Genomic DNA, 15,725 nt, shown 5'->3' with positions numbered 1-15,725 from the left:
ATTCCAGTGGTGTCACGTCGTTTACTGGGTGCAGCAGGTGTAATAGAATCACAATTTTCTCTGTTGCAGATCTAGCAGAGCTCTGAATGCTGAGCAGTGTATAACCCTGCCCACACCTCTGATTGGCAGCTGTGTACAATGGAAACTAATCAGTGCTGGGGGTGGGGTTTGACTATCAGGTATGAGGCCAGTTGTCCTGTAGTGATAATCTCCTGCTGATAAAACTCTGATTGTATTGAAACAGTAAAACACAACCTAGTACTGGACACATCACTGTAATCAGGTTCTCTGCTCTTACATCATTCTGCACTCAGACTACATAGCTAAAACCTGCAAATGGATTCCCTCAAAAAAAAAATACAATCAGTAATGTTGCAATTCTCACACTGACTCCTGTTTTTTTTTAACTTTTACACTTCCAGTCCTTTTAGGAAGAGTTTAAAGGTATTTTCTTATTATCGGAGGCAGGATTATAATGACAGGTGACATCTCTAAACATAGATGACAACACAGGATCCACCAATAACAATAGGCACTATCACATCTGTCCCTGATCCTCTCTCTTCACAATGACCTTTGCACATGTATTGTTTCCTGAAACAACTTGAAGTTAGAGTCTAAAAAAGCCCCAGAGGTCAATGTGAAGATTGCAACGTTTATATTTTTTATTTTTAATACAGATCGTGCAGTGTAAAGAAAATAAAAAAATTGCCAAAAACTTTTATAATGTAAGTTTAGCACAAAAACCTGATTTAATGGGGTTTTCTAGGAGCAGGGTTCTTCAGCCTATCGGCTAGTGCTAGTTTGAAATTATTATTATTATTATTATTAATTATTATAGCACCATTTATTCCATGGCGCTTTACATGTGAAATAATAAAATATGCTACCCAACCTCCCAGGGTCCAGGGCTGCCTGCCCACCCAGCTCAGATCCCAAGGGTAAGTAGCACCATCTCCTGCCAACTACTTTCTGTCCTGACTTGGACAATCACTGGCTGAAGGAGTCACCCATTACAGTCACTGACTGGCTGCAGCGGTCTCATGTCCCAGAGCTGGGACTTCATTTGCAGCATAGTTTCATATATACTCACATAGGTCGAAAAGAGACATTCAGTAAGAACCTCAACTTCAACCTTTCTCCTTCATTCTCTTTCACTAGATTATTTATAATCCACAGCGCCATTGGTTATGAGAACAGCATCCAGACATTTTTTTAATAATGTTATTATAGTGTCGGCCATTACTATCTGTTGTGGTCGGCATTCCACAGTCTGACTGCTCTAACTGTAAAGAACCCTGCTGGAATCGCCTTCCTTCCACCCTAATGAGTTCCTCCTGGTCCTTTGTAAGGTTTTTGTAAGGAATTAATCATGTGCCAGTTCCTTTGTATCAACCACACATGTATTTATACATATAAATGAGATTGCCCATCTATTCTCACCTGTCATGGCAAGAGAAGAGTCAAATGACCGTTTACGGTTTAAACGGTCCGATTATTCTTATCAAAGTTTGTTCAAAGTGGCATCAGTTTTTGACGGACAATCGGAGAAAAAAAAAAAGGTTTTCCACCTTCTCCATTCTGTCAGTCCATTAAATTTTTTCCCATGGACCCATAGAATTGCATTGCAAATTTTGATCCGACACTCAAATCACAATTGGACGTGTCACCGATTTTTTCCACCGACCACTCGGTTCAAGGACAAAATCGGACATGTAACAGCTCCATAGAATATCATGGTTACAAGAGCTATCCGTGAAAACCAAAAGGAGCATTCATCGGAGAAAATTGTCCTAAGAGAGACATTTTATCCTGTATAATTATCTAGGTGCCCGCCTTTCAACACTGTCTCCAACTTTCCAATATCCTTTAAAAAAAAGTGGAGTCCAAAACCAGATCCTGCATTGAAGACGTGGCCTTACAAGTGATTCATAGAAGGATAATAATATGTTGGGATCACAGGATTTTATCTCTTTTATGCATCCTAAAATTTCATTTGCTTACGAAGCAGCTGTCTGGCATTGAGTACTGCTGCTTAACCTACTTGAAGAAGAGACTGGCTGAGAAGACCACCATCAAACTGGAAACGGAGGGTCAGTGACATTTTGAGATTTAGCTTTTTTTAACCCATTCTGAATCTAATATATAAAGCTGAATGTGTGTATGTGTGTATGTCCGGGATTGGCATCTGCATCGTCGCAGCTACAGCCACAAAATTTTGCACAGTCACACGTCTGGACCCCGAGAGCGTCATAGGCTATGTGGTGAGGTGAAATTTTAACCCCGCGCTTTCCAATTCACCAAACAATTTTGCCCCTATCTACATAATGGGGAAAAAGTGAAAGGAAAAGTGTTGGAGGCAAATTGACAGCTGCCAGATGTGAAGAAGGGGGAATTAAAGAGTGAGCGATGGCGCCAAAGAGTATATACTGTACAGTTGCTAAGGTGGGGCCCCAACATGGGATACTCACCACACCACCACGGGGATATGAACACACACACAAAATGCGCCACACACTACCACGTGCTTGAACACATATACCACCCTCAGCGCACATTTCACCACACATACACCAACCTCGCCACATAAAAGTCGAAACACAAAAGTCGCCGCTCAATACTCGCCACGCGCAAAACTCGCCACACGCAAAACTCGCCACACGCAAAACTCACCTCATGGAAAACTCGCCACACGCAAAACTTGCACAGGCGGAAAAATTGCTACATGCACAAAAGTTGCAACACATGCAAAAGTTGCCTCACACAAAACTTGCACATACTCAAAAGGCACCACACATAAAACTCGCCACGCGCAAAACTCGCCATGCGCAAAACTTGCTGCACACAACTTGCTACACTAACCTGTCACATGCAACTCGACACACAAGAAGTTGCTACACGCATGTCGCCACACAAAACTCATCTCACAAAAGTCGCTACATGCATGTCGCCACACGCAACTCAACACACACAACTTGACACATGAAACTCGCCCTAAACACACACAAGTCTGGTATTATCCTTCAAAAATAATAATCTGATTAATAAGCAGACAAACTACAAGAGCAACAAATGTACCATATAGGAAATACGGCAGCTGTCAGTCACATGACCAGTCTATTATGTGTATGTGTGAGCTAATATATACTGCCAGGGGGAGGGCTTCCTGTTGGCTGGGGATTTATCAGGCTGCCAATTTAGCTTACAAATACTGAGGTAAAAATACTGACCAAATAACGTGTGAACGAGGTCTAATACAGGAGGAGATGACATACAGATATATACTATATACAGGAGGAGATGACACACAGGTATATACTATTTACAGGGGAGATGACACACAGGTATATACTATATACAGGAGCAGATGACACACAGGTATATACTATAAACAGGAAGAGATGACACACAGGTATATACTATATATAAGAGGAGATGACTTACAGGTATATACTATATATAGGAGATGACACACAGGTATATACTATATAGAGGAGGAGATGACATACAGCAGGTATATACTATATACAGGGGAGATGACATACAGGTATATACTATATACAGGAGATGACATAAAGATATATACTATATATAGGAGGAGATGACATACAGGTATATACTATATACAGGGGAGAAGACATACAGGTATATACTATATACAGGAGATGACATACAGGTATATACTATATATAGGAGGAGATGACACAGGTATATACTATATACAGAAGAGATGACATATAACAGGTATATACTATTTACAGGGGAGATGACATACAGGTATATACTATATACAGGAGATGACATACAGGTGTATACTATATATAAGGGAGATCATTACAAACATGTATACACTGAGGGGAAAATGAGAGGTGTGAGGTGAAAATGAGGGGTGTGAGGTGAAAATGAAAAGGTGTGAGTGCAAAATGAGAGGAGTGAGGGAAAATAGTGGAGTGATCGGAAAATGACAGATGTGAGGTCGAAATGACAAGTGTTAGGGGGGAATGAGAGGAGTGAGGGGGAAAATGAGAGGAGTGAGGGGGAAAATAAGAGGTGTGAGGGGGAAAATGAGAGGTGTGAGGGAGAAAATGAGAGATGTGAGGGGGAAAATGAAAGATGTGAGGGGGAAAAGGAGAAGTGAGGTGCTATAACTAACCACAGATATTTACTATGCCCAGGCTACGCCGGGCTCTTCAGCTAGTCTTTTATAAAGTAAAAACAACAACTTTTAAGACCTCTTTTGTAGAAAAAAATTATCCAGATCCATGCTTAAAGTTCTTAAAATAATACCCGAGATGTTAATCATTGCTATATTTACTGTTTTTTATAAATTCAGGCCTAAGTTTAATTTCATTTGGTTTGTGTGACGGGCAATAAAATAACTTGCTGAAGATTTTCCAATGGTGCTGCCCAGTGGCGTAAGTTTAAACTTGTGGGCCCCAGTGCAAAATCTCCAACAGGGCCCCCAACTATCACAGGTCTTCAATAATATTGGACTTCTTATATGAGACAAAGGGACCTTTTGGGCCCCTCTATGCTCCAGGGCCCTGGTGTAACTGCTACCCCTGCACCTACTCCAGTTATGCCCTTGGTGCTACCTTCACTAATCACAACCTACAAAAGTCCTCCAGCCTTCAATTATCAAGGCCAGGGCTTAGTAGTCCACAATTTTCTTAACTTGCACCACGTGATCCAAAAATTATTTGAAGGGCATTGAAACAGCCACTTGTATCCATCTTTTCTGAATGTTTTATAACAATGAAACAAAAGATCCACAATGTCAGAGTGCAGAATATTAGCTTGTAAGACACAACGCACACTCTCGTTAGATATTATTTCATGCACCACACTGTACAAATACGCTACATGCTGCTTTCTAGAGAGGTTTAATATGGCATCATTGCAAAATCATCCTCTTCAAACGTCAGTGACAAATAAATGACACATCCATCAAAACTCATTCTGAGCGTCGCAGGGGCTCTATAATACAATATTTTGCTAATATCTACTTAATTCTGCCATGATTAGTTGTCATCAGGGACCTACTAGCTCTGCAACCCAACTTCATTAATCGCTTGTTGGTCTCAAGGCAAAATATGTGCACTAATGAATAAATTGAATTAATCAGCTAATTTATAAAGACGTTTGTCTGTTTTGAGGAATGTTGCAGAATTTCTTTAATAAAGTGTTATTATTGTAGACTTTAGGTAGTTGAGGGAGCGACTCAAGTCTAACCTTATGATCGTTGGGGTCAAATCCATCATTAGGACATACTGTCCATCAGCAGAACACAGTGTCTATCAGCAGGACACAATATCCATCAGCAGGACATAGTGTCCATCAGCAGGACACTGAGTCCGTCAGCATGACACAGTGTCTTTCAGCAGGACACAATGTCCTTCAGCAGGACACAGAATCCATCAGCAGGACATATTGTCCATCAGCAGAACACAGTGTCTATCAGCAGGACACAATATCCATCAGCAGGACATAGTGTCCATCAGCAGGACACTGAGTCTGTCAGCATGACACAATGTCTTTCAGCAGGACACAATGTCCTTCAGCAGGACACAGAATCCATCAGCAGGACATATTGTCCATCAGCAGAACACAGTGTTTATCAGAAGACATAGTAAGCATCAGCGGGACATAGTGACCACAGCAAGACACAATGTCCTTCAGTAGGACATAGTATCCATCAGCAGGACATATTGTCCATCAGCAGAACACAGTGAATATCAGCAGGACACAATGTTCATCAGCAGGACATAATGTTCATCAGCAGGATATAGTATTCGTCAGAAGGATGCTGAGTTAATCAGCAGGACACGGAGTCCATCAGCAGGACACTGAGTCCAAAAGCAGGACACAGTGTTCATCAGAAGAACACAGTGTCCATCAGCAGAACACAGTGTCCATCAGCACAGTGTTCATCAGCAGTACACGGTGTTTATCAGCAGAACACAGTGACCATCATCAGGACACAATTTCCATAAGCAGAATAGTATCCATCAGCAGAATACAGTGTCCATCAGCAGAATACAGTGTCCATCAGCAGAACACAATGACCATCAGCAGAAGACAGTGACAATTAGCAGGACACAGTCCATCAGCAGAACGCAGTATCCATCAGCAGACCACACTGTCCATCAATAGGACACAGTGTTTGACCACAAGCAGGACACTGAGTCCATCAGCAGGACATAATGACCATCAGCAGAAGACAGTGACAATTAGCACGGCACAGTGGCAATCAGCAGACATAAAGCACTATAGGGTGCACCAAACACCAGATATTAGTCAATGCGGATGAAAAAACCATGCATGGAAAAATGAACCATGAATTTGAAAACGAGAAAAGACCAAGCAATAAATGGTTTGCACACCTGAATAAATATAAAATATATAAATCACAATTTATTAGGGAAACAACACACACATTAAATCTTAAAACCATTAAAAAACACATACAAAATCAAATCACAACACCCCTGGCCCAGGGGCAGCGATACACGTGGGGTTCTCCCCACACCCGTTCCCTATTGTTTTGTGAACCCCCAGCTCATTTCTACTTGTTCCTTGCCTGTATTCAAACCGGTTTGGTAAATATTATCAGAGCTTTGGCCTCTTATTTGGCCCTTAGCCTTTTTTGGTTAAGGGGCTCTTGTATACCATTCTCGCTTTTTGCTATAGACATGGGTTATTCATCCCGGGTTTGGGCATTCATGGCTTCCTAATATATAGGGGTTCACTGTTCTCTATTTAGCTACATTTGGACATCTGTATACATGTGTATGCTTCCTCCTGTTTTGATTCCATTATAATTATTGCCTGTTTATTGAACGTGATATATACACATGGTTTTATATACCAGTGTTATAGTGCAATAGGAGGTTGTATTATCATTATTATCATTACACATGTATATTGGGCCAGGGGTGTTGTGATTTGATTTTATATGTGTTTTTTAATGGTTTTAAGATTTAATGTGTGTGTTGTTTCCCTAATAAATTGTGATTTATATATTTGATATTTATTCAGGTGTGCAAACCATTTATTGCTTGGTCTTTTCTCTTTTTCAAATTCACAGTGTCCATCAGCAGGACACAGTGGCCATCAGCAGGAAACAGTGGCCATCAGCAGGACACAGTGACCATCAGCAGGACACAGTGACCATCAGCAGGACACAGTGACCATCAGCAGGACACAGGGTCCAACAGCAGAACACAGTGGCCATCAGCAGGACACAGGGTCCAACAGCAGAACACAATTGTGATTTTTGGGAGTTTGGTGGTTTGTTGTGTGTGTTCACCAGTGAATTCTCTATAATCTAAAAATAATAAGCAAAGATTCAAAAAAATATTCAAAAGTACACTTCACATAACATGGACATTCTGACTGGGTAATGTTCATATTCTATGCCTATTTATGTCAATGTATGTTAGTGAGGAAGGGTTTTAACAGGTATACAGTACAGACCAAAAGTTCGGACACACCTTCTCATTTAAAGATTTTTTCTGTATTTTCATGACTATGAAAATTGTACATTCACACTGAAGGCATCAAAACTATGAATTAACACATGTGGAATTATATACTTAACAAAAAAGTGTAAAACAACTGAAAATATGTCTTATATTCTAGGTTCTTCAAAGTAGCCACCTTTTGCTTTGATGACTGCTTTGCACACTCTTGGCATTCTCTTCTTTAAATGAGAAGGTGTGTCTAAACTTTTGTTCTGTACTGTAACTACTGTATGTTGTTAGGATGCAGTTACTTCCAAATTAGGATGTAGAAAAGGTTAGGAAACAACTTGGATGTGTTGTTAGATGGAATCTGTCACCAAATATTGCTGCCCCATCCAAGAGCAGCATGATGTAAGTACAGAGACCCTGATTCCAGCAATGTATCACTTACTGAGCTGCTTGTTGCGGGTTTGATTAAACACTGTTTTATCTGTGGCAGATCTAATAGTTCTCTGAATGCTGAGCCCTGTATAACCCCACCCACATCACTGATTGTCAGAGTTCTGTGTACACTCTGCATAGGCAGAAAGCTGACAATCAGTACTGGGGTTGTAGCTGGACTACATGTCAGCAGGTTTGCTAGTAGTGATGAGCGAATATACTCGTTACTCGAGATTTCTCGAGCATGCTCGGGTGTCCTCAGAGTATTTTTTACTGCTCGGAGATTTAGTTTTTCTGAATGATTTACATCTGTTAGCCAGCATAAGTACATGTGGGGATTCCCTAGCAACCAGGCAACCCCCACATGTACTTATGCTGGCTAACAGATGTAAATCATTCAGCTGCGGCAAGAAAAACTAAATCTCCGAGCACTAAAAAATACTCAGAGGACACCCGAGCATGCTTGAGAAATCTCGAGTAATGGGTATATTCGCTCATCACTATTTGCTAGGCCTCTAGTAATAATCTCCTGCTGATAAAACTATTTTATAAAAATGACAACAAGCAGCCCAGTAAGTGACACATCACTGGAATCAGGGTCTCTGTCTCTATATCATGCTGCTCTCAGATTAGTTAGAAAAAAACTAGTGACAGATTCCCTTTAAGTAAATCTTCATAGAGAGCTTGCAAGCTACATATAACCATAAGGCAAATAGATATACAAGGCTAAGGGGGATGGCCAATAAGAGAATATCTAAATTTAAGAGACTGTATAATAAAGATTACGAATCGGATATGAAAACTGCTATTGGGTTATGGTAAAAGATAAGATACAAATAATAAAAGATATTAAAAGTCATACAATAACACGGCATAGAAAACTGGGAGTGTAATCATAATCAGACTTCATGTAACTAAACTATTGTGTTACTTGTATTACTTTATGGAAGGTTTCTCTATTGAGACTTTGACTATTGACTTTGTGGTCGATAAACACTTACTATAGATTACAGTATCTCAGAATGGATGGGTAACTGGGTACGACGAGAAAAATTGGACAAAACACTTCAAGAGAAGTTATCTGTGATGTAAAGGTCTCTTTCATGGGCAGGTAATTGACTGAGCAATCTTATAGAGAGAATCTGTCAGTAGGATGAACCCCCTAAGAAGTCTATATGGGCATGTAGGTCATAGAAGGATGAATAAAATGATACTTTGATATCTGAGATCCAATGCCTTATTTTAGAGAAATCCAAATTTTTCTTAATATGTAAATGAGCTGTTAAGATCTATGGGCCGGACATAGATCTCCCTGAGAATCTGCCTCCAGAGATTATTGTAAATGTAAGGGAGAGATACCAGTGTGAGACATGTAATGACTGACAGTCTGCTCTCCTGATCTACATGTCTCACACTGGTAAGGCGCTTTCCATTAAAAATAAACTCTGGGGGCCGAATTATCAGGGAGATCTATGTCCGGCCCATAGATCTTAACATAAAAATGTGGATTTCTCTGGAATAAGATAACTGATCGCAGATATCAACGTATCATTTTATTCAACCTTTTATGTCGGATTAGTAGGGTTGATCCTAAGCCCTTTAATAAGAAAGCTTGTTCCTGATCATGACACCGGACATCTAACCAACAAATTGGCTGACTGCATCTCTTACGTGTGCCTAATATTATAATTGTAAGCAGCACATCTCAGGTGTAAACTTGGGATAAGCTGCTAACAAGAAGCATATTGGATGGGGACCAAGAGATGGCATTGGCCTGTGTAAAATGCCATCGATCGGCAATTGTTTAGGAAGGATCTGCCCTAAGAGATGGTATTGGGAGTTGATGGGATCATATACGACAAAGTGTAGATAAAAAGGGTGGTGTGGTGGAATGAACAAGCAACATGAGCCACTGGAGGGAAAAGCCAAGGATAAATGAGGACAAAGTAATGGAAGACACGGATGAGAATGATGTGGTTGGTGGTGGTTATATTAGATGGATGGAAAACACGGATGAGTATGATGTGGCTGGTGGTGGTTATATTAGATGGATGGAAGACACTGATGAGTATGATGTGGTCGGTGGTGGTTATATTAGATGGATGGGAGACACTGATGAGTATGATGTGGTTGGTGGTGGTTATATTAGATGGATGGAAAACACGGATGAGTATGATGTGGTTGGTGGTGGTTATATTAGATGGATGGAAGACACTGATGAGTATGATGTGGTTGGTGGTGGTTATACTAGATGGATGGAAGTCACTGATGAGTATGATGTGGTTGGTGGTGGTTATATTAGATGGATGGAAGACATTGATGAGTATGATGTGGTTGGTGGTGGTTATATTAGATGGATGGAAGACACTGATGAGTATGATGTGGTTGGTGGTGGTTATATTAGATGGATGGAAGACACTGATGAGTATGATGTGGTTGGTGGTGGTTATATAAGATGGATGGAAGACACTGATGAGTATGATGTGGTTGGTGGTGGTTATATTAGATGGATGGAAGACACGGATGAGTATGATGTGGTTGGTGGTGGTTATATTAGATGGATGAAAGACACTGATGAGTATGATGTGGTTGGTGGTGGTTATATTAGATGGATGGAAGACACTGATGAGTGTGATGTGGTTGGTGGTGGTTATGTTAGATGGATGGAAGACACTGATGAATATGATGTGGTTGGTGGTGGTTATATTAGATGGATGGAAGACACGGATGAGTATGATGTGGTTGGTGGTGGTTATATTAGATGGATGGAAGACACTGATGAGTATGATGTTGTTGGTGGTGGTTATATTAGATGGATGGAAGACACTGATGAGTATGATGTGGTTGGTGGTGGTTATATTAGATGGATGGAAGACACGGATGAGTATGATGTGGTTGGTGGTGGTTATATTAGATGGATGGAAGACACTGATGAGTATGATGTGGTTGGTGGTGGTTATATTAGATGGATGGAAGACACTGATGAGTATGATGTAGTTGGTGGTGGTTATATTAGATGGATGGAAGACACTGATGAGTATGATGTGGTTGGTGGTGGTTATATTAGATGGATGGAAGACATTGATGAGTATGATGTGGTTGGTGGTGGTTATGTTAGATGGATGGAAGACACTGATGAATATGATGTGGTTGGTGGTGGTTATATTAGATGGATGGAAGACACTGATGAGTATGATGTGGTCGGTGGTGGTTATATTAGATGGATGGAAGACACTGATGAGTATGATGTGGTTGGTGGTGGTTATAGTAGATGGATGGAAGACACTGATGAGTATGATGTGGTGGGTGGTGGATATATTAGATGGATGGAAGACACTGATGAGTATGATGTGGTTGGTGGTGGTTATATTAGATGGATGGAAAACACGGATGAGTATGATGTGGTTGGTGGTGGTTATATTAGATGGATGGAAGACAAGGATGAGTATGATGTGGTTGGTGGTGGTTATATTAGATGGATGGAAGACACTGATGAGTATGATGTTGGTGGTGGTGGTTATATTAGATGGATGGAAGACACTGATGAGTATGATGTGGTTGGTGGTGGTTATATTAGATGGATGGAAGACACGGATGAGTATGATGTGGTTGGTGGTGGTTATATTAGATGGATGGAAGACACTGATGAGTATGATGTGGTTGGTGGTGGTTATATTAGATGGATGGAAGGCATTGATGAGTATGATGTGGTTGGTGGTGGTTATATTAGATGGATGGAAGACACTGATGAGTATGATGTAGTTGGTGGTGGTTATATTAGATGGATGGAAGACACTGATGAGTATGATGTGGTTGGTGGTGGTTATATTAGATGGATGGAAGACACTGATGAGTATGATGTGGTGGGAGGTGGTTATATTAGATGGATGGAAGGCATTGATGAGTATGATGTGGTTGGTGGTGGTTATATTAGATGGATGGAAGACACTGATGAATATGATGTGGTTGATGGTGGTTATATTAGATGGATGGAAGACTCTGGTGAGTATGATGTGGTTGGTGGTGGTTATATTAGATGGATGGAAGACACTGATGAGTATGATGTGGTTGGTGGTGGTTATATTAGATGGATGGAAGACATTGATGAGTATGATGTGGTTGGTGGTGGTTGTATTAGATGGATGGAAGACATTGATGAGTATGATGTGGTTGGTGGTGGTTATATTAGATGGATGGAAGACATTGATGAGTATGATGTGGTTGGTGGTGGTTATATTAGATGGATGGAAGACATTGATGAGTATGATGTGGTTGGTGGTGGTTATGTTAGATGGATGGAAGACATTGATGAGTATGATGTGGTTGGTGGTGGTTATATTAGATGGACATATTGGATGGTTACAGATGATGATGGAAAGAAAGATTCAATGACATATTGTAAAATAATGGTTGTAAAATCACGGCATGGAGGGTCGATTAGTATCCTGCCATTGACAATGTCAAATATACTGCACTTGTACATCAAAGAGCCTGAATCGCTTTATTAATGGGTACAAGGTACGGTACTTTCCAGCTCACAAGGTCAAGGCGAGCCGCAAGGCTTACCGTCCAAGAAAATAAGCAGCTGTTTAAAACAAGGCTATTGCGTTTCACAGCACGCTAATACACAAATAATAATTTGGGATCTTTTTCGTCTACGTTTATGGCTCTGTGTGCAATGTTCTACTCTTTCTATTTAGGTTACATTGTGTTCCTGCATGGCTTAATGTGTACCATAAAGAAGCTTCATATTCCACTGCTATCCTGGTGATAGGACTAACCCAGGAGGTTTATAGTTTTTATAAAGGAGAACATTCGTGAATGCTGATAAAAGATAGCGGTCCAGTTTTTCATCGGACTTGTGTTTGCAGACCCTGAGGGTATGCAGCTCAATGTCAGTCTGCTGCGGTAAAGCTAGTTTCAGATGGTAATGCTAAAAGACCTAGATAACTGGGCCAATATCTAGTACAGCATCGAAAGGCAAAAAATAAATTTAGACGGGCTTCACTCCATTTCATTCATCTAATGTAATGCACGGGTACACGGAAGCACAGGATACACATGAAGCGATCATTACATGAACCTGGGTCTGTCTGCTTCTATGTCTACAAATCCACTTACGCTTTCCACTGTCTTCACTGCAAGTATACATAGTAATCTATAATAGTTCATTGTCAAAACAAGTAGGCAAAAAAAAAAGGAAAACAGCAAATAAACCAAATAAATATTCTTATAAGGGTTACGGCTGTATACAGCACAAATGATGGTATATTTATATTGAATATACATATTTGTGTATATTAAGCTCATAACCAGGTATACGAGAATCATTCTTACCTGCTTCTGACAGATCTCGAAGAGAGCTGCTGAGAGCGCTGCGTTTTAGTCCTTCGCCTGTGGCGTAGCTGTCATCTAGACATGTCCTGTTCAATGTGCCGTTACCAGACTCCTTCTTCAAACTGGAGCATTGAGACATACTGGGACGCACCACTCCCTTCTGCTTCTCTAGCTCCGCTGAAGCAAACACAATGAGTAGAAGGGAAAAATGAGCCGCATTATCAACTCACAGAAATCCAATACTGAACAACGAGAAGCGTTTTTATCTGGGATTTCACTGACGAGATCCCGTCCTTAGGACACGCTACATTAGGTTAGGGCAACAATAGTCTTTAAAATGACAATCTGGCAAATCCAACATTGTAAGCCACCTTCAGGACCTAGAGCCTGAATACAACCGAAGCACCCCTATACATCCATATTCACGCTGGACTGTGTGTGAAACGCGTCAGTGTTTTGTCATTTGGGATTTTAATGTTGTATAAAGCCTTGAAAATGTATATCCACTATACTTGTTATTGTTTTACCCTGAATTCTCAAACTGGTCCACACATACATTGGAGTTGAGCTTGAATTTTCCTCTTTTTGTTTTTAGGTACAACCATATGTCACATCTTCATCTTTCCAGGAGACCTCTTCGCATCTGAGCTATCCTGATGGGATTCTCTGTTTGTCTTGGTTCTTCATATTTTTAGATTGGCCATATTGATAGTACAAGTTATATGGACGCTGTCCCTTCGAGTCAAGAGGGTGACAAGGGACCACCATATAGTGTATGCTATGTACCCCACCTTCTCATTAGTAGTGTGAGAAGGTATTTAGTGGGCAAAATTTGGCATCACTAATATGTAACCTAAAGGGCATTATTCTAGTGAGAGCTTCCCCGTTCCTTAGTTGAATATGTCGCGATTATTTTTATTCATCCGCTGATTAATCATCCATGATTTGCTTAGGAACATTAGTCAACCACTAGACCAAAATCCATATGTGGCCTTTGGGCCAGTAGAAGACTGTGATGTCCTGGCATCTTGGTCACTTGGCCATACTTTTAATAGAATTTTCTATTTCTTATTCAGTAGATCTTCACTAAATCTACTAATACATCCCCTGTTCTACTGAGTAGCTGCCCTGACATCAGTATGACATTATATGCGCAGAATGTATATACCTTTGTACTTACACTCTATTCTGTATTTTTCCATTTCCTGAACTTCTGCAATGGACTCTCTCAAGTCATCTGTGAACTTCTTGCGATCCTGGGGATTTGGTGCATTGAAGTTTATGAGAACTTTAATATCTGCTCCTGGAATTGCTGATGTGAGTCGGATGCCATTTGGGTAGTCTAAAATGAACAAAGAGTAACAATCAATGAATTAATCTAGAAATACAGCGCGCAGTGAAGCTCGGCGTCGTGTCCGTAATGTAATATCTGCACAGTAGAACAACCATCAAAGAAGAAATTTGCTAAAACAATCTTTTTCGCAAGGCTCAAACCTTAAGAACAGTGTGGTCGGCTCATGGTACCGTGCTTTTAAGGCTAATGACCCACTAAGAGGTTCACCATGACGTGGTAGTGGCCATTATACCATCTGATCACAATGTTAAACTAAGAACCTTGTGTTCAATTTTACAAATTTGGGAGCTTTGGATGTGCAGTCCATGTATTCCTACAGCTATGGTATATTGCATGATCTGTCCCTTCTTTTTTGTTTTACGTCGTATCAGCACTCTGTCCATTTGGCTTAGGTGTTTTAATTAGCAGGAGACTGCAGAAGGGGTTCTATCTATTCTTGCTCTAGACTTTTAGTCTTAGAGCTTGTGGAAACTGAGGTATTGGTTTTTGTTATCTATTCACATTGGTACTACATGGTGGCCATTGTTGCTGTGATGCAGCACATGTGGGGTGGTGTGACCAGGAGCCATGGGGGCTTTGCCTTGCGGCACTGGTGCTCTGGTGCACCGGGTCGCTCTTCACCTGATGCTAAACTGCTTTGGCGGTGGTCGGCACACAGTGCCGCACATTTAAGGTTCACCGTGACGTGGCAGTGGACTTCATACAGTCTGATCAGAATGTTAAAGTATCAACCTCTTGTTCATTTTCATACATTTTTTGCTTAGCTGTAATAGACCAGCGTATAAGTTTTGATGTATGGTCCTGGAGCGGACATATCATTGGTGCAACCTGTGCAGCCACACAGGGACCCAAAAGGTGAGGGGGCCATATCTACCTCAAAAGCTGGTGCAATTGTGCATTATAATGAGATATTGAACTGCAAAGAGCCCATACATTTGTCTAAACACTATCAGAAGCCAGGGCATCAAATGAGCGCATGGAAACAATAAAGAGCAATGCAAACATCAGATGATGTAAAACATACAATCATTTTATGGTCTCAGAAAACATCTGTGGTATAGAGAACCTATCATCAGTCGCCAGTTTTTATTTTCATGTTATTTAGATTTTTGTTTTGTTTAACTCCGACA

General features: G+C 40.6%; 1 protein-coding gene across 22 annotated transcripts in view; it reads right to left on the bottom strand.

Annotated features, from left to right (window-relative positions):
* IQSEC1 (IQ motif and Sec7 domain ArfGEF 1) overlaps positions 1–15,725 on the bottom strand; it is a 746,975-nt gene that overhangs the window by 14,158 nt on the left and 717,092 nt on the right. For 11 of the 22 annotated variants that reach the window (XM_077277651.1, XM_077277639.1, XM_077277652.1 and 8 more), the window contains 2 exons: positions 14,410–14,583; positions 13,242–13,418 (listed from right to left, as the gene is read on the bottom strand). In XM_077277651.1, coding sequence (XP_077133766.1) covers positions 13,242–13,418; positions 14,410–14,583 — 351 coding nt within the window. The remainder of the gene's footprint in view (positions 1–13,241; positions 13,419–14,409; positions 14,584–15,725) is intronic. The other 11 variants (XM_077277654.1, XM_077277640.1, XM_077277653.1 and 8 more) reach the window with 1 other exon arrangement.

The sequence above is a fragment of the Ranitomeya variabilis genome, chromosome 8, assembly GCF_051348905.1.
Source record: "Ranitomeya variabilis isolate aRanVar5 chromosome 8, aRanVar5.hap1, whole genome shotgun sequence".
Taxonomy (NCBI): domain Eukaryota; kingdom Metazoa; phylum Chordata; class Amphibia; order Anura; family Dendrobatidae; genus Ranitomeya; species Ranitomeya variabilis.
This window is presented reverse-complemented; position numbering and strand designations above follow the sequence as displayed.